We start from the raw sequence: 18,341 nt of genomic DNA, 5'->3' as shown, positions 1-18,341 counted from the left end.
ACTCAGTGAATGCCATGAATGTTACAGTATGGACTATACATACATGCAGAAAAGCTCTCCTCTGCATTCCAGAGCATACATTTCATCCGGTAATCAGTAGTCTTACTGTGTAACCCCTGATTGTGTGACCATATGGTACTGTTTCTCGTCTCAACACGAGAGAATCACTGATGGCGAGATATGGTGCATGTGACTGTACATGGGGATTGGGGAGGGAAGCTACTTGAGTTTGATGGCGACGAAGGGTTCGGAACCTGACGGCGGGAGCGGTGCCGGCTCTCATGAGCAATCGAGTTCGGAGCTCGCCAGCCTCCGCTTCAGCGACTCGTTTTCCTTCCGGAGCTTCATGACCTTCTGCTTCAGCGACTCCACGTGCTGGACCGAGACGGAGTCCCTTTGCTGCTCTGCATGCTTCATCTTGAGAATCCTCACTGGATCAAAAAAAAGAAGATCAAATTGCTGTCAAGAAGTGGTTAGGTTAACTGGCACAAGAAAGCGTGAACGGGCAACCCAAAACTGTTTAAATCTGCACGGTTGACAAAAACACTTGTTTATTTGGCCCACCAGTCCAGATTACACTTACGCTCATTTTCTGCAGTTTTAAGCTTCCTTTGCGTGTCGTCTTTCTCCTCTTGTTCCACCATGATTACATCGTGCAAATCCTGGATATCGTTTTTATCTGTAACAGGAGCAAAGGGGGTGTTTACATTATCAGAGATAAGAGACGATGATCCAAGGGATCAGCACGGAACGCAAGTTTAGAGCATTACACTTCATATGTACTTCAGCAGTGACCTGCTCCAACTTGCTACCTAGCATGTCGATGTGAGCTTTATGAGCACCCAGGTCCAACTTGAGTTGTTTTATTGCAGCCTCATCAGCAGCTTGCTGAACAAGAGCACAGCTGGTTGCAGCGGAAGTTAGCTCTTCAGTTTTCACAAAACAATCAACAGGATGATTTGATCTGAATCCCCAGCTTCTCGCTACAGTAATATGTCACTTCCCATGGAACGTTTCTTTACCTGAGTTTGCTCTCCAGGGCATTGCAATTCATTTCATTGTCATGCTTAAGTTGTTCGATCTCCCTCTTATGCTCCTGTTTGAATATAAGATTCATGTTAGATTGATTTTATGGATTAACTGGATGCTTGGAAGCAGTTAACTACCTCTTCCATGGATAGCAATCTGCTATTTGCTTTTCCTAATTCTTCCTTCAGACCTTGAGCTTCTGTGTGATATTTAATCTGAATAAAATCAATCATATCAGAAATAGTCCATATTTTGATGGGCATGATTTTATTGCATATTAAAACCTAGTACCTTGCCCTATAGTTAAACTTCATATATTGTCAGCTTTCAAGCACAAACAGGAAAACAATCAGACCAAATTGTACAATTCGTGGCTGGGCATCCACGTTGTTCCTCTTAGCTGCGAGATTGTAGCCTCCAGCACTATGTACCTTTTCTCTGTTTTTCTCTCCCTCTGACCCCATGTACTTCTGATGCTGAGCACTTTGTAACACCTTCACGGTCGCAATAAAGGTTCAGGCAGGCGTAAGCCCGCCGTTGACGCGTCAAAAAAAAATTGTACAATTCATAAGTTAATAGAATGGACCAGAATATCCACAAGAATTATAGTCCTCCCATGAACTCAATCTCACAAGTGTAAAGGACAGCAAACAGTCTCGAGCTAAGACCATCAACTTAACAGATTTCATCTACATCCACTAGTTGACGACTGACGATGAAAACTAATTTAGTTATTTCATCATCTTATAGTATTATAAATTCACCAGCCTTGGAAAGCAGACAGTTGCGTAGCATTGTAACTGCACATAGCATTACAGCAAGTAGCAAACTACCTGGTTGGTGAACTTGAATAAAGTTTCAGTGTACAGCCTCCTTAACCGCTCATTATCTGCGCAACAGAAAAAAACTCAATGCTTCTTCCAACCTCAGCAAGCAATGGAAATTATCACCTGTCACATGATTTACATTAACAGGAAAGCAAAAAAAAAAAGCTGGACTGGATTGTGGAAGAATGCTGGAATTTCAGTTAAACCTTTCTTGAGATCTGTTATATGCGACTCAAGAGCTTCACGCTTCTTGGATTCAGAACTGCAGCTCACTCTTAAAGCCTGGACCTCAGCTAGTGCATCTTTATACCCCTGTTCAGAATAAAGAGCCAGTAAACAATAGAAGATCAACACAGCACAGGAAATAAATACTTGGATACAGATCATTTTTTCTTAGGCAATGAAAACTGTTAGATTAGAAGTCAGTGGCAACACTTGAGTTCTGGAAGCAGCAGAATTTGCAAAATCAGTCTCTCCTGCCCCACAGAATTTATTGGGGACTTAGGAATTGAAATAGCATCTCAATCCAGGAATAATTTGCAGTGGGTTCGACGGAGAATCGAGCGCTGGAGTTGAACTACTGTGGAAATTTCCCCGCACAGCAGCATCTCTCCATGTCAATGGGACGAGACGCTCCTCGGCATAACCAATCGGCTAGCACAATCCGCAGCATTGGCCAAAAATGCAACCATACGGGAAGGGAAGCTGCTACCATCGAAGACGCAAAATGCTCTCGATTCCCCCAATGCCGTCGGAGACAATCTATTCGGCGTTCTCCATCTCGTAGGCATTTCGTCTAACACCTGAGCGTATGTGTGTTGGCGTTCCCCCGGAAGGTTCGGAGATTGCTGCGACGGCTCGAGCTCTTCGGCACCTGAACGTGGCGTTGATCCAACCCTAAAATCCGAGACGGACGGGGTGCAAGCGAGGCGCGAACCAGCGGGAGCGGGACGGTGGTAGGGTGGGATGCCGCGGTGCGGGGCTACTGACCTGGGAGAAGCGATGGAAGTTCCGGAGCAGCGACTCCAGCTCCCCGTCCCCCGCCGCCGTCGTCGCCGCCGCCGCAGCCGCCGCCATCGCCGCGCGTCACCTGTCCTGGGCTCCCCGCGTTGCTCTTGCTCTGGTCGTGGGTGGTGGTGGGACGCGCCGGCGAAAATGAAAATTAACCAAGCCTTACACTAACCCCTCTGACGAAAGTAAAAATTATAAACAGGCCCAAATGGATTTCTTTTAGGGGTGAATGGATTTCTTTTGTGGTGTCAAATTGATTGTCGAATGTCACGGCTCATACATTAGCGCAATTATGTGCGAAAATACATAGCTGGACACGAGAACATCTGCTCCTGGATGAGCAGTAAATTAAAATAAGGAAAATTTCTGTGGGCGTGCAAAGATTATGACAATGTGACATAGGAGGAGCTCGGGACACAAAAAGCAAAATCAATGTTCCAAAACCAAAAATTCTAAACCTTTCTTGAAACTCTGTTTTCTTGTCCAGAGCCCCTACGATGTCATATCGCCACAAATTTTTACATACACCTAAAAAACTTGTGCACCAAAACATTCTCCTCAATTGTGTGCTACTTATGATTTTATCCTGTGCAATGTAACTTATTCGAGAAACTCTTTGTAGTGAATTTTTGTGACCAATAAAGAGTGACATTCTCTAAAAAAAATATTACATTGCTAAAAAGTTCCACCATACAATATTCAGGTGGGTAATAACCTTGGAATCCTCCTTTATTCTAATTTTGTTTTTTTAATCTTGCCATTAAAGAGGTTTTCATGTGGTGTAAAATTTTCAATCAAAGGAGCTTTTGGACCCCATTTTCATTTAAGAAAACAGAGTCTTGTACAAGAAGAAACATCATCGGCCATATATATACCCCCAAAGCCTACAGAGCATGCATCCAGGGTGAAAAACTAAAAGAAAATGAAACTTAACTAGGGGAGATACATTGCCCTTTCACATCCCGTGACTACAAGCTATAGAAGCATAACCACGCACAGTTGAACTCAACCTAGAGCAGAGACTGTATATTATAGACCATGCAAGAGAAAGCAGTGGAACAAAGTAATAAAACCCAAAATCATTTTCACGGGTAGACACATATCCCGTTGACCGTAGACCTCTAGCATATGCTCTTTCTTGAAGATTTCACTCGTCACTTGAGCAAGTCTTCTAGACACCATGCACAACTTCTTTTTTGCAATCCTCTTTTCTATAGTATAAGATTAGTGGGGACATTAAGAAGTATACTTGAAAGCAAGATTTGTTTCATGTTTTCCAAATAGTCCATAAAAGTCCAGCAACGCCTAAAGAGATTATAGCTATATCCTTGCCAATATATCTATACAACCAATTCTGTCATACATCAAGAGATTATAGCTAGATAGTCCATAAAAGTCCAGCAACACCTAAAGAGATTATAGTCGGATTTGGGGGTTTTGGAATTTCCCAAAGCAGCCCCAATAACATTCCGTAAAAACCTAGCCAATGAGCAAGAAAAGAAGAAGTGATCATTACTCTCTTCATTGTCACGGAACTCAACTTCCTATTTCATGTCCACTCTTTGTTACTCAGTTTATCTTTGGTCAGAACCCCGTTTTTAGTAACAAGCCAGGAAAAGGCTTTAACTTTTAAATCCATTTTCATCCTCCACAACAACTTGTCGGGGGGAGACAACATGTCTAGAAATGATGTAATGATAAAGTGATTTAACTGAGAAAGTACCCAAGATTGTACTATGTACCCCACCCCCACCCCCAAATCCAATTGATGCAATGCGGGAGTAGGGTTTTACCTCCAGAGCAAGGGCCCGAACTTGGGTAACTTTGCTCCTTGCTTCCCATCTAGGATTTCCAGCTAGTTGCGGTACCCTAACGAAGCGTCTATCGGAATATACATCCACTATAGGTGATGTGATCAAAACAATGTGTATCTCAACAACGCATGATGTATCTGAATCAACAAGTTGTACCTTTGGTGGTACCTTGTTGCAACAACTTAGATGGTGTAGGTGTCGGTGATGGTGAGCAAGAGCTGGAGGTGTTGTGGTCGTAGTGGTCTAGCACAAATATACATATCAGTAATGAAACGAGGAATATATTGAAATCTAGACCGAATGTCATGGTTCAATCCATTGGAAAATTTATTCTTTGTCCTTGGATTCGTTTATCTCAAAACAATGCATATACAATTTCAGTCGTTGAGAGTAAGCACAACCCGGGCTCAAAATCGCATTTCTGACATGTTCCTTTTTACCACTAATGTAGAATTTCTATATTTTGTTTCGTCTGTGTGGTACCCTCATAATGCGCTCCATGGCCTACTAGCATGGTCAACCTTGACATTGTGAGTGGTTGAGTGTTAATCTAGTGTATTATGTTAAATTTGGCCCAAATAATGTTAAATATTATGTGTTTATGTAAAGAAATAAATTTGGCTGGGAGAGGGGGGCAATAGTCCTCTAGTTAATTCTATGCTATAGCTCTCGTGGGTGATGCAGAAGAGCAACAAAGAGCGGACATATTCCGCACACAAAAGGTTTTGGGTTCCTTGACAAAGTGGTGCTCAAAACCAAAGACACCAACTCCAAGCTCGCCACGTGTAGCCAAACGCATGAGAAATGGAAGCTGCACACGGTGAAGAAGGTGGAGCAAGTGAAGAGCATCCCGCGGACCCTCCCAGTCTGGCTCTGCACCGTCCTCTACTCCGCCATTTACACCCAAATGGCGTCGCTCATCTCGTGTAGGGAACCGCGATGCGCCAAACCACACCTTGGCGCGGATTTTCAATCCCGGCATCCAGCATGTCTGTCTTCAACATTCTCATGGTCGCAGCCACCATCTTCTTGTAGAACTGGGCCATCTTCTTGTTCCTGGCATGGCTTACCGAACGCCCGGCCAGACCCAACGAGCTACAAGGGATGGGCTTTGGCCTGGTCCTTAGCAGGGTGAGCATGAGTTGGAATCGTTGCACTTGTAGTGGTCTAACCCCTACTCTTTTTCTAAAGAAATATAAGAGCGTTTAGATCACTAGAGGGTGTACTATATGTCTCTCAAAAACACAAGAAATATAAGAGCATTTAGATCACTAAGTAGTGACCTAAACGCTCTTATATTTCTTTATAGAGGGAGTACTATATGTCTCTCAAAAGCACAAGCATAAATATACATATCAGTAATGGAACAAGAAATATATCAAAATCTAGACCAAATGGCACGGTTCAAGCCACTGAAACAATACATAGAAAATTACGGTTGTTGATAGTAAGCATTGACTGTGTTACTACCTTATTCTAATTACATGAAAAATTATAAGTACAAGAATCTGAAGGAAATATGCCCTAGAGACAATAATAAAGTTGTTATTTATATTTCCTTATATCAGGATAAATATTTATTATTCATGCTAGAATTGTATTAACCGGAAACTTGATACATGTGTGAATACATAGACAAACAGAGTGTACCTAGTATGCCTCTACTTCACTAGCTCGTTAATAAAAAATGGTTAAGTTTCCTAGCCATAGACATGTGTTGCCATTTGATGAACGGGAACACATCATTAGAGAATGATGTGATGGACAAGACCCATCCGTTAGCTTAGCACTATGATCGTTTAGTTTGTTGCTATTGCTTTCTTCATAACTTATACATGTTCCTATGACTATGAGATTATGCAACTCCCGAATACCGGAGGAACACTTAGTGTGATATCAAACGTCACAACGTAATTGGGTGATTATAAAGATGCTCTACAGGTGTCTCCGATGGTGTTTGTTAAGTTGGCACAGATCAAGATTAGGATTTGTCACTCCGTGTATCAGAGAGGTATCTCTAGGCCCTCTCGATAATGCATATCACAATAAGCCTTGCAAGCAATGTGACTAATGAGTTAGTTGCGGGATGTTGCATTACGGAACGAGTAAAGAGACTTGCTGGTAACGAGATTAAACTAGGTATTGAGATACCGACGAACGAATCTCGGGCAAGTAACATACCGATGACAAAGGGAACAACGTATGTTGTTATGCAGTTTGAACGATAAAGATCTTCGTAGAATATGTAGGTGTTGGAAATATGCCCTAGAGGCAATAATAAATTAGTTATTATTATATTTCCTTGTTCATGATAATCGTTTATTATCCATGCTAGAATTGTATTGATAGGAAACTCAGATACATGTGTGGATACATAGACAACACCATGTCCCTAGTAAGCCTCTAGTTGACTAGCTCGTTGATCAATAGATGGTTATGGTTTCCTGACCATGGACATTGGATGTCGTTGATAACGGGATCACATCATTGGGAGAATGATGTGATGGACAAGACCCAATTCTAAGCCTAGCACAAAGATCGTGTAGTTCGTATGCTAAAGCTTTTCTAATGTCAAGTATCATTTCCTTAGACCATGAGATTGTGCAACTCCCGGATACCGTAGGAATACTTTGGGTGTGCCAAACGTCACAACGTAACTGGGTGGCTATAAAGGTACACTACAGGTATCTCCGAAAGTGTCTGTTGGGTTGGCACGAATCGAGACTGGGATTTGTCACTCCGTGTAAACGGAGAGGTATCTCTGGGCCCACTCGGTAGGACATCATCATAACGTGCACAATGTGATCAAGGAGTTGATCACGGGATGATGTGTTACGGAATGAGTAAAGAGACTTGCCGGTAAAGAGATTGAACAAGGTATCGGGATACTGACGATCGAATCTCGGGCAAGTACAATACCGCTAGACAAAGGGAATTGAATACGGGATTAATCGAATCCTCGACATTGTGGTTCATCCGATGAGATCATCGTGGAACATGTGGGAACCAACATGGGTATCCAGATCCCGCTGTTGGTTATTGACCGGAGAACGTCTCGGTCATGTCTGCATGGTTCCCGAACCCGTAGGGTCTACACACTTAAGGTTCGATGACGCTAGGGTTATAAAGGAAGTTTGTATGTGGTTACCGAATGTTGTTTAGAGTCCCGGATGAGATCCCGGACGTCACGAGGAGTTCCAGAATGGTCCAGAGGTAAAGATTTATATATGGGAAGTCCTGTTTTGGTCACCGGAAAAGTTTCAGGTTTTATCGGTAACGTACCGGGACCACTGGGAGGGTCCCGGGGGTCCACCAAGTGGGGCCACCAGCCCCGGAGGCTTGCATGGGCCAAGAGTGGGAAGGGACCAGCCCCTGAGTGGGCTGGTGCGCCTCCCACAAGGCCCAGGGCGCAGCTAGGAGGAGAAGGAGAAACCCTAGGCGCGGATGGGCCTAAGGCCCACCCTAGGGCGCGCCCCCTCTCCCCCTCTTGGCCGCCCCCCTCAAACCCATCTAGGGCTGCCGCCCCCCTAGGGGTGGGAACCCTAGAGGGGGCGCACCCTCCTCCCCTCCTCCTATAAATAGTTGAGGTTTGGGGCTGCCCAAAACAAGACGATTTGATCTCTCCCTGGCGCAGCCCTACCTCTCTCCTCCTCGTCTCTTGCGGTGCTTGGCGAAGCCCTGCTGGAGTACCACGCTCCTCCACCACCACCACGCCGTTGTGCTGCTGCTGGATGGAGTCTTCCTCAACCTCTCCCTCTCTCCTTGCTGGATCAAGGCATGGGAGACGTCACCGGGCTGTACGTGTGGTGAACGCGGAGGTGCCGTCCGTTCGGCACTAGGATCTCCGGTGATTTGGATCACGACGAGTACGACTCCTTCAACCCCATTCTCCTGAACTCTTTCGCATAGCGATCTACAAGGGTATGTAGATGCACTCTCCTTCCCCTCGTTGCTGGTTTCTCCATAGATAGATCTTGGTGACATGTAGAAATTTTTTGAATTTCTGCTACGTTACCCAACAGTAGGAACCAATATGAGCATACAGGTTTCGCTATTGTTTATTGACCGGAGATGATTATCGGTCATGTCTACATAGTTCTCGAACCTGTAGGGTCCGCACGCTTAACGTTCGATGACGATCGGTATTATGAGTTTATGTATTTTGATGTACCGAAGGTAGTTTGGAGTCCTGGATGTGATCACGGACATGACGTGGAGTCTCGAAATGGTCGAGACATAAAGATTGCTATATTGGAAGGTTATGTTTGGACACCGGGAGGGTTCCGAAGTGTAACGGGTATTTTTCGGAGTACCGGGAGGTTACCGGAACCTCCCGGGGAGTCTATGGGCCTTATTGGGCCCTAGTGGAGAAAGAGGGCAGCAAGCAAGGTGTGGGGCGCGCCCCCCTTGGCCCAAACCGAATTGGTTTAGGGTTTGGGGGGTCGGCCCCCTCTTTCCTTCTCCCCTCCTCCTCTTTCCTCCTTCTCCTAGTATGAATAGGAAAGGGGGCCCAAACCTACTTCGAGTAGGATTGCCCCTCCTTGGGCGCGCCTCCTCCTAGGCCGGCCTCTTCCTCCCTCCCTCATTTATATACGTGGGGAGGGGGCACCCCAAAGACACACAAGTTGATTGTTTAGCCGTGTGCGGTGCCCCCCTCCAAAGATTTCCACCTCAGTCATATCGTTGTAGAGCTTAGGCGAAGCCCTGCGTCGGTAACTTCATCATCACCGTCATCACGCCGTCGTGCTGAAGAAACTCTCCCTCGGCCTTAGCCAGATCTAGAGTTCGTGGGACGTCACCGAGTTGAACGTGTGCAGATCACGGAGGTGCCGTACCTTCGGTGCTAGGATCGGTCGGATCGTGAAGACATACGACTACATCAACCGCGTTGTCATAACGCTTCCGCTTACGGTCTACGAGGGTACATGGACAACACTCTCCCCTCTCGTTGCTATGCATCACCTAGATGGATCTTGCGTGTGCGTAGGATTTTTTTTTGAAATTACCGTGTTCCCCAATAGTGGCATCCGAGCCAGGTCTATGTGTAGATGTTATATGCATGAGTAGAACACAAAGAAGTTGTGGGCGTGGGTATATACATATTGCTTGTCGTCACTAGTTGATTCTTGATTCAGCGGTATTATTGAATGAAGCGGCTTAGATCGACATTACGCGTACGCTTACACGAGACTGGTTCTACCGACGTGCTTAGCACACAAGTGGCTAGTGGGTGTCTGTTTCTCCAACTTTAGTTGAATCCGATTCAATGAATAGGGTTCTTTCTGAAGGTCAAAAAGCAATCACTATCCCGCGTTGTGGTTTTTGATGCATAGGTAAGAACGGTTCTTGCTCAGCCCATAGCAGCCAAGTAAAATTTGAACAACAATGTAGAGGACGTCTAACTTGTTTTTGCAGGGCATGTTGTGATGTGATATGGTCAAGACATGATGCTAAATTTTATTGTATGAGATGATCATGTTTTGTAACAGAGTTATCGGCAACTGGCAGGAGCCATATGGTTGTCGATTTATTGTATGAAATGCAATTGCCATGTAATTGCTTTACTTTATCACTAAGCGGTAGCGATAGTCGTAGAAGCAATAGTTGGCGAGACGACAATGATACTTTGATGGAGATCAAGGTGTCAAGCCGGTGACGATGGTGATCATGACGGTGCTTTGGAGATAGAGATCAAAGGCACAAGATGATGATGGCCATATCATATCACTTATATTGATTGCATGTGATGTTTATCCTTTATGCATCTTATTTTTCTTAGTTCGGCGGTAGCATTATAAGATGATCTCTCACTAAATTTCAAGGTATAAGTGTTCTCCCTGAGTATGCACCGTTGCTACAGTTCGTCGTGCCGAGACACCACGTGATGATCAGATGTGATAAGCTCTACATTCACATACAACATGTGCAAGTCAGTTTTGCACACGCGGAATACTCGGGTTAAACTTGACGAGCCTAGCATATGCAGATATGGCCTCGGAACACTAAGACCGAGAGGTCGAGCGTGAATCATATAGTAGATATGATCAACATAGTGATGTTCACCATTGAAAACTGAAGGAAATATGCCCTAGAGGCAATAATAAAGTTATTATTTATTTCCTTATAATCATGATAAATGTTTATTATTCATGCTAGAATTGTATTAACCGGAAACATAATACATGTGTGAATACATAGACAAACAAAGTGTCACTGGTATGCCTCTACTTGACTAGCTCGTTAATCAAAGATGGTTATGTTTCCTAACCATGAACAATGAGTTGTTATTTGATTAACGAGGTCACATCATTAGTTGAATGATCTGATTGACATGACCCATTCCATTAGCTTAGCACACGATCGTTTAGTATGTTGCTACTTCTTTTCTTCATGACTTATACATGTTCCTATGACTATGAGATTATGCAACTCCCGTTTGCCGGAGGAACACTTTGGGTGCTACCAAACGTCACAACGTAACTGGGTGATTATAAAGGAGCATTACAGGTGTCTCCAAAGGTAGATGTTGGGTTGGCGTATTTCGAGATTAGGATTTGTCACTCCGATTGTCGGAGAGGTATCTCTGGGCCCTCTCGGTAATGCACATCACATAAGCCTTGCAAGCACTGCAACTAATATGTTAGTTGTGAGATGATGTATTACGGAACGAGTAAAGAGACTTGTCAGTAACGAGATTGAACTAGGTATTGGATACCGACGATCGAATCTCGAGCAAGTAACATACCGATGACAAAGGGAACAACGTATGTTGTTATGCGGTCTGACCGATAAAGATCTTCATAGAATATGTAGGAGCCAATATGGGCATCCAGGTCCCGCTATTGGTTATTGACCGGAGACGTGTCTCGGTCATGTCTACATTGTTCTCGAACCCGTAGGGTCCGCACGCTTAAGGTTACGATGACAGTTACATTATGAGTTTATGCATTTTGATGTACCGAAGGTTGTTCGGAGTCCCGGATGTGATCACGGACATGATGAGGAGTCTCGAAATGGTCGAGACGTAAAGATTGATATATTGGAAGCCTATGTTTGGACATCAGAAGTGTTCCGGGTGAAATCGGGATTTTACCGGAGTACCGGGAGGGTTACCGAAACCCCCCGGGAGCCATATGGGCCTTCATGGGCCTTAGTGGAAAGGAGAAAGGGGCAGCCCAAGGTGGCTGCGCCACTTCCCCCTCTCCTAGTCCTATTAGGACTAGGAGAAGGTGGCCGGGCCCCCTCTCTCTCTTTCCCCCTTTGGGGAATCCTAGTTGGAATAGGATTGGGGGGGAGTCCTACTCCCGGAAGGAGTAGGACTCCTCCTGCGCCTCTCTCCCTGGCCGGCGCCCCTCTCCCCCCTTGGCTCCTTTATATACTGAGGTAGAGGCACCCTAGAACACACAAGTTGATCCACGTGATCTATTCCTTAGCCGTGTGCGGTGCCCCCTGCCACCATATACCTCGATAATACTGTAGCGGAGTTTAGGCGAAGCCCTGCTGCTGTAGTACATCAAGATCGTCACCACGCCGTCGTGCTGACGGAACTCTTCCCCGACACTTTGCTGGATCGGAGTCCGGGGATCGTCATCGAGCTGAACGTGTGCTCGAACTCGGAGGTGCCGTAGTTTCGGTGCTTGATCGGTTGGATTGTGAAGACGTACGACTACTTCCTCTACGTTGTGTGATCGCTTCCGCAGTCGGTCTGCGTTGGTACGTAGACAACACTCTCCCCTCTCGTTGCTATGCATCACATGATCTTGCGTGTGCGTAGGAAATTTTTTGAAATTACTACGAAACCCATCAAAAACTACTCCATCTCACGTGATGATCGGACATGGTTTAGTTGATATGGATCACGTGATCACTTAGATGATTAGAGGGATGTATATCTAAGTGGGAGTTCTTAAGTAATATGAATAATTGAACTTTAATTTATCATGAACTTAGTCCTGGTAGTTTTTGCATATCTGTGTTGTAGATCAATAGCTCGCGTATAGCTCCCCTGTTTTATTTTTGATATGTTCCTAGAGAAAAATAAGTTGAAAGATGATAGTAGCAATGATGCAGACTGGGTCCGTGATCTGAGGATTATCCTCATTGCTGCACATAAAATTATGTCCTTGATGCACGCTAGGTGACGAACCTATATTGCAGGAGCAGATGCAGACGTTATGAACGTTTGGCAAGCTTGGTATGATAACTACTTGATAGTTTAGTGCACCATGCTTTACGGCTTAGAACCGAGACTTCAAAAATGTTTTGAACACCACGGAGCATATAAGATGTTCCAAGAGCTGAAATTGGTATTTCCGACTTATGCCCGAGTCGAGTGGTATGAGACCTCTGACAAGTACTTTGTCTACAAGATGGCGGAGAATAGCTCAACCAATGAGCATGTGCTCAGATTGTCTAAGTACTACAATCGCTTGAATCAAGTGGGAGTTAATCTTCCATATAAAATAATGATTGAAAGATTTCTCTAGTCACTATCACCAAGTTACTGGAACTTTGTGATGAACTATAATATGTTAGGGATGACGAAAACGATTCCCGAGCTCTTCGCGATGCTGAAATCGACGAAGGAAGAAATCAAGAAAAGCATCAAATGTTGATGGTTGACAAAACCACTAGTTTCAAGTAAAAGGGCAAGGGAAAGAAAGGGAACTTCAAGAAGAATGGCAAGCAAGTTTCCACTCCCATGAAGAAGCCTAAAGATAGACCAAAGCCTGAAACTGAGTGCTTCTACTGCAAAGGAAATGGTCACTTGAAGTGGAACTTGAAGGAAATATGCCCTAGAGGCAATAATAAAGTTGTTATTTATATTTCCTTATATCATGATAAATGTTTATTATTCATGCTAGAATTGTATTAACCGGAAACTTAGTACATGTGTGAATACATAGACAAACAGAGTGTCACTAGTATGCCTCTACTAGACTAGCTCGTTAATCAAAGATGGTTAAGTTTCCTAGCCATGGACAAAGAGTTGTCATTTGATAAACATGATCACATCATTAGAGAATGATGTGATTTACTTGACCCATCCGTTAGCTTAGCACGATGATCGTTTAGTTTACTGCTATTGCTTTCACCATAACTTATACATGTTCCTATGACTATGAGATTATGCAACTCCAGAATACCAGAGGAACACTTAGTGTGATATCAAACATCACAACGTAACTGGGTGACTATAAAGATGCTCTACAGGTGTCTTCGATGGTGTTTGTTGAGTTGCATAGATCGAGATTAGGATTTGTCATTCCGTGTATCAGAGAGGTATCTCTGGGCCCTCTCGATAATGCACATCACTATAAGCCTTGCCAGAAATGTGACTAATGAGTTAGTTACGGGATGTAGCATTACGGAATGAGTAAAGAGACTTGCCGGTAACGAGATTGAACTAGGTATGATGATACCGATGATTGAATCTCGGGTAAGTAACATACCGATGACAAAGGGAACAACGTATGCTGTTATGCGGTTTGACTGATAAAGATCTTCATAGAATATGTAGGAACCAATATGAGCATCCAGGTTCCGCTATTGGTTATTGACCGAAGATGAGTCTCAGTCATGTCTACATAGTTCTCGAACCCGTAGGGTCCGCACGCTTAACGTTCGGTGAAAATCAGTATTATGAGTTTATGTGTTTTGATGTACCGAAGGTTGTTTCGGAGTCCCGGATATGATCACAGACATGACGAGGAGTCCCAAAATGGTTGAGACATAAAGATCAATATATTGGATGACTATGTTTGGACATCAGAATGGTTCCGGGTGAGTTTGGGCGTATACCGGAGTACCGGGAGGTTACCGGAACCCCCCGGGAAGTATATGGGCCTTACTGAGCCATAGTGGGAGAGAGGAGAAGGGAGCCTAGGAGGGGGCGCCCCCCAAGCCCAATCTGAATTGGGTGGGGGGTCGGCCCCCCTTTCCCCCTTCCTTCCTCTCCTAATCCAACTAGGGAAGGGGGGAATCCTACTACTCCCGATGGGAGTAGGACTCCCTTGGGAGCGCCATAGAGGGCTGGCCCCTCCCCCTCCTCCACTCCTTTATATACGGGGGAGGGGGCACCCCATAGACACACAAGTTGACAATTGTCTTAGCCGTGTGCGGTGCCCCCCTCCACCATAATCCACCTCGGTCATATCGTTGCAGTGCTTAGGCGAAGCCCTGTTCTGGTAGCTTCATCATCACAGTCATCACACCGTCGTGCCGACGAAACTCTCCCTCGACACTCAACTAGATCTAGAGTTCGTGGGATGTCACTGAGCTGAACGTGTGCAGATCGCGGAGGTGTCGTACCTTCGGTGCTAGGATCGGTCCGATCATGAAGATGTACGACTACATCAACCGCGTTGTCATAATGCTTCCGCTAACGGTCTATGAGGGTACATGGACAACACTCTTCCCCTCTCATTGCCATGCATCACCAAGATAGATCTTGAGTGCGCGTAGGAAATTTTTTGAAATTACTGTGTTCCACAACAGTGGCACCCGAGCCAGGTTTATGCGTAGATGTTGTTTGGGGAACATAGTAATTTCAAAAAAAATTCCTACGCACACGCAAGATCATGGTGATGCATAGGAACGAGAGGGGAGAGTGTGATCTACGTACCCTTGTAGACCGACAGCGGAAGCGTTATGACAACGCGGTTGATGTAGTCGTACGTCTTCATGGCCCGACCGATCAAGCACCGAAACTACGGCACCTCCGAGTTCTAGCACACGTTCAGCTCGATGACGATCCCCGGACTCTGATCCAGCAAAGTGTCGGGGAAGAGTTCTGTCAGCACGACGGCGTGGTGACGATCTTGATGTTTCTACCGTCGCAGGGCTTCGCCTAAGCACCGCTACAATATTATCGAGGAGTATGGTGGAAGGGGGCACCACACACGGCTAAGAAAACGATCACGAGGATCAACTTGTGTGTCTAGGGGTGCCCCCTACCCCGTATATAAAGGAGCAAGGGGAGGAGGCCGGCCGGCCCTATTGGCGCGCCAAGGAGGAGTCCTCCTCCTAGTAGGAGTAGGACTCCTACTAGGAGGGGGAAGGAAGTGGGGAGGGAGAAGGAAAGGGGGGCGTCGCCCCCCCTCTCCTAGTCCAATTCGGACCAGGGGGAGGAGGCGCGCGGCCCACCCTGGCTGCCCTTCTCTCTCCAGTAAGGCCCATATGGCCCATTACTTCTCCCGGGGGGTTCCGGTAACCCTCCGGTACTCCAGTTTTCTCCAAATCACCCGGAACACTTCTGGTGTCCGAATATAGCCGTCCAATATATCAATCTTTATGTATCGACCATTTCGAGACTCCTCGTTATGTCCGTGATCACATACAGGACTCCGAACTAACTTCGGTACATCAAAACTCATAAACTCATAATATAACTGTCATTGAAACCTTAAGCGTGCGGACCCTACGGGTTCGAGAACAATGTAGACATGACCGAGACATGTCTCCGGTCAATAACCAATAGCGGAACCTAGATGCTCATATTGGCTCCCACATATTCTACGAAGATCTTTATCGGTCAGACCGCATAACAACGTTGTTCCCTTTGTCATCGGTATGTTACTTGCCCGAGATTCGATCGTCGGTATCTCAATACCTAGTTCAATCTCGTTACCGGCAAGTCTCTTTACTCGTTTCTTAATACATCATCTCGCAACTAACTCATTAGTTGCAATGCTTGCAAGGCTTATGTGATGTGCATTACCGAGAGGGCCCAGAGATACCTCTCTGACAATCGGAGTGACAAATCCTAATCTCGAAATATGCCAACCCAACATTTACCTTTGGAGACACCTGTAGAGCTCCTTTATAATCACCCAGTTACGTTGTGACGTTTGGTAGCACACAAAGTGTTCCTCCGGCAAACGGGAGTTGCATAATCTCATAGTCATAGGAACATGTATAAGTCATGAAGAAAGCAATAGCAGCATACTAAACGATCGAGTGCTAAGCTAACGGAATGGGTCAAGTCAATCACATCATTCTCCTAATGATGTGATCCCGTTAATCAAATAACAACTCTTTGTCTATGGTTAGGAAACATAACCATCTTTGATTAACGAGCTAGTCAAGTAGAGGCATACTAGTGACACTATGTTTGTCTATGTATTCACACATGTATTATGTTTCCGGTTAATACAATTCTAGCATGAATAATAAACATTTATCATGAAATAAGGAAATAAATAATAACTTTATTATTGCCTCTAGGGCATATTTCCTTCAGTCTCCCACTTGCACTAGAGTCAATAATCTAGTTCACATCGCCATGTGATTCAACACTAATAGTTCACATCACCATGTGATTAACACCCATAGTTCACATCGTCATGTGACCTATACCCAAAGGGTTTACTAGAGTCAGTAATCTAGTTCACATCGTTTATGTGATTAACACCCAAAGAGTACTAAGGTGTGATCATGTTTTGCTTGTGAGATAATTTTAGTCAACGGGTATGTCACATACAGATCCGTAAGTATTTTGTGAATTCTATGTCTACAATGCTATGCATGGAGCTACTCTAGCTAATTGCTCCCACTTTCAATATGTATCTAGATCGAGACTTAGAGTCATCCAGATCTGTGTCAAAACTTGCATTGACGTAACTTTTTACGACGAACCTTTTGTCACCTCCATAATTGAGAAATATTTCCTTATTCCACTAAGGATAATTTTGACCGTTGTCCAGTGATCTACTCTTAGATCACTATTGTACTCCCTTGCTTAACACAGTGTAGGGTATACAATAGATCTGGTACACAGCATGGCATACTTTATAGAACCTATGGCTGAGGCATAGGGAATGACTTTCATTCTCTTTCTATCTTCTGCCATGGTCGGGCTTTGAGTCTTACTCAATTTCACACCTTGTAACACAGCCAAGAACTCTTTCTTTGACTGTTCCATTTTTGAACTACTTCAAAATATTGTCAAGGTATGTACTCATTGAAAAAACTTATCAAGCGTCTTGATCTATCTCTATAGATCTTGATGCTTAATATGTAAGCAGCTTCACCGAGGTCTTTCTTTGAAAAACTTCTTTCAAAACACTCCTTTATGCTTTGCAGAATAATTCTACATTATTTCCGATCAACAATATGTCATTCACATATACTTATCAGAAATGCTGTAGTGCTCCCACTCACTTTCTTGTAAATACAGGCTTCACCACAAGTCTATATAAAACTATATGCTTTGATCATCTCATCAAAGCGCATATTCCAACTCCGAGATGCTTGCACCAGTCCATAGATGGACCGCTAGAGCTTGCACATTTTGTTAGTACCTTTAGGATTGACAAAACCTTCTGGTTGTATCATATACAAGTCTTCTTTAATAAATCCATTAAGGAATGCAGTTTTTGTTTATCCATTTGCCGGATTTCATAAATGCGGCAATTGCTAACTTGATTCGGACAGACTTTAAGCATCGATACGAGTGAGAAAATCTCATTGTAGTCAACACCTTGAACTTTGTCAAAAACCTTTTTCGACAAGTCTAGCTTTGTAGATAGTAACACTACTATCAGCGCCCGTCTTCCTCTTGAAGGTCCATTTAATTTCAATGGCTCGCCGATCATTGGGCAAGTCAATCAAAGTCCATACTTTGTTCTCATACATGGATCTCATCTCAGATTTCATGGCC

The 18,341-nt window shown here is 44.5% G+C and overlaps 1 protein-coding gene across 1 annotated transcript; it reads right to left on the bottom strand.

Moving 5' to 3' along the window:
- Positions 1 to 44: 44 nt before the first annotated feature.
- LOC147964208 (4/1 protein short form protein) lies at positions 45 to 3,030 on the bottom strand. Its single transcript, XM_087526786.1, has 8 exons — positions 2,847 to 3,030; positions 2,063 to 2,168; positions 1,863 to 1,918; positions 1,167 to 1,244; positions 1,023 to 1,096; positions 771 to 904; positions 584 to 679; positions 45 to 431 (listed from the first exon to the last, which is right to left on the bottom strand). Exons 1-8 carry the CDS (start codon positions 2,931 to 2,933, stop codon positions 280 to 282), a joined length of 783 nt encoding a protein of 260 aa, XP_087382912.1. The 5' UTR covers positions 2,934 to 3,030; the 3' UTR covers positions 45 to 279.
- Between the last annotated feature and the right edge of the window lie 15,311 nt (positions 3,031 to 18,341).

Source organism: Triticum urartu, chromosome 6A (genome assembly GCF_056163025.1).
Source record: "Triticum urartu cultivar PI428250 chromosome 6A, HENAU_Tu73, whole genome shotgun sequence".
Taxonomy (NCBI): domain Eukaryota; kingdom Viridiplantae; phylum Streptophyta; class Magnoliopsida; order Poales; family Poaceae; genus Triticum; species Triticum urartu.
Note: the sequence above shows the minus strand (reverse complement) of the source record. Positions and strands in the feature narration are given on the sequence as shown.

Bases quoted from the DNA above. Each gene is read 5' to 3' on its own strand.
- LOC147964208 (XM_087526786.1), bottom strand. From the start codon at position 2,933: ATGGCGGCGGCTGCGGCGGCGGCGACGACGGCGGCGGGGGACGGGGAG. The intron at 1,245-1,862 runs GTAGTTTGCTAC...GATTTTATTCAG, and splicing joins TATTCAAGTTCACCAACCAG to ATTAAATATCACACAGAAGC. The intron at 680-770 runs GTAATGCTCTAA...CTCCTGTTACAG, and splicing joins TGCTGAAGTACATATGAAGT to ATAAAAACGATATCCAGGAT.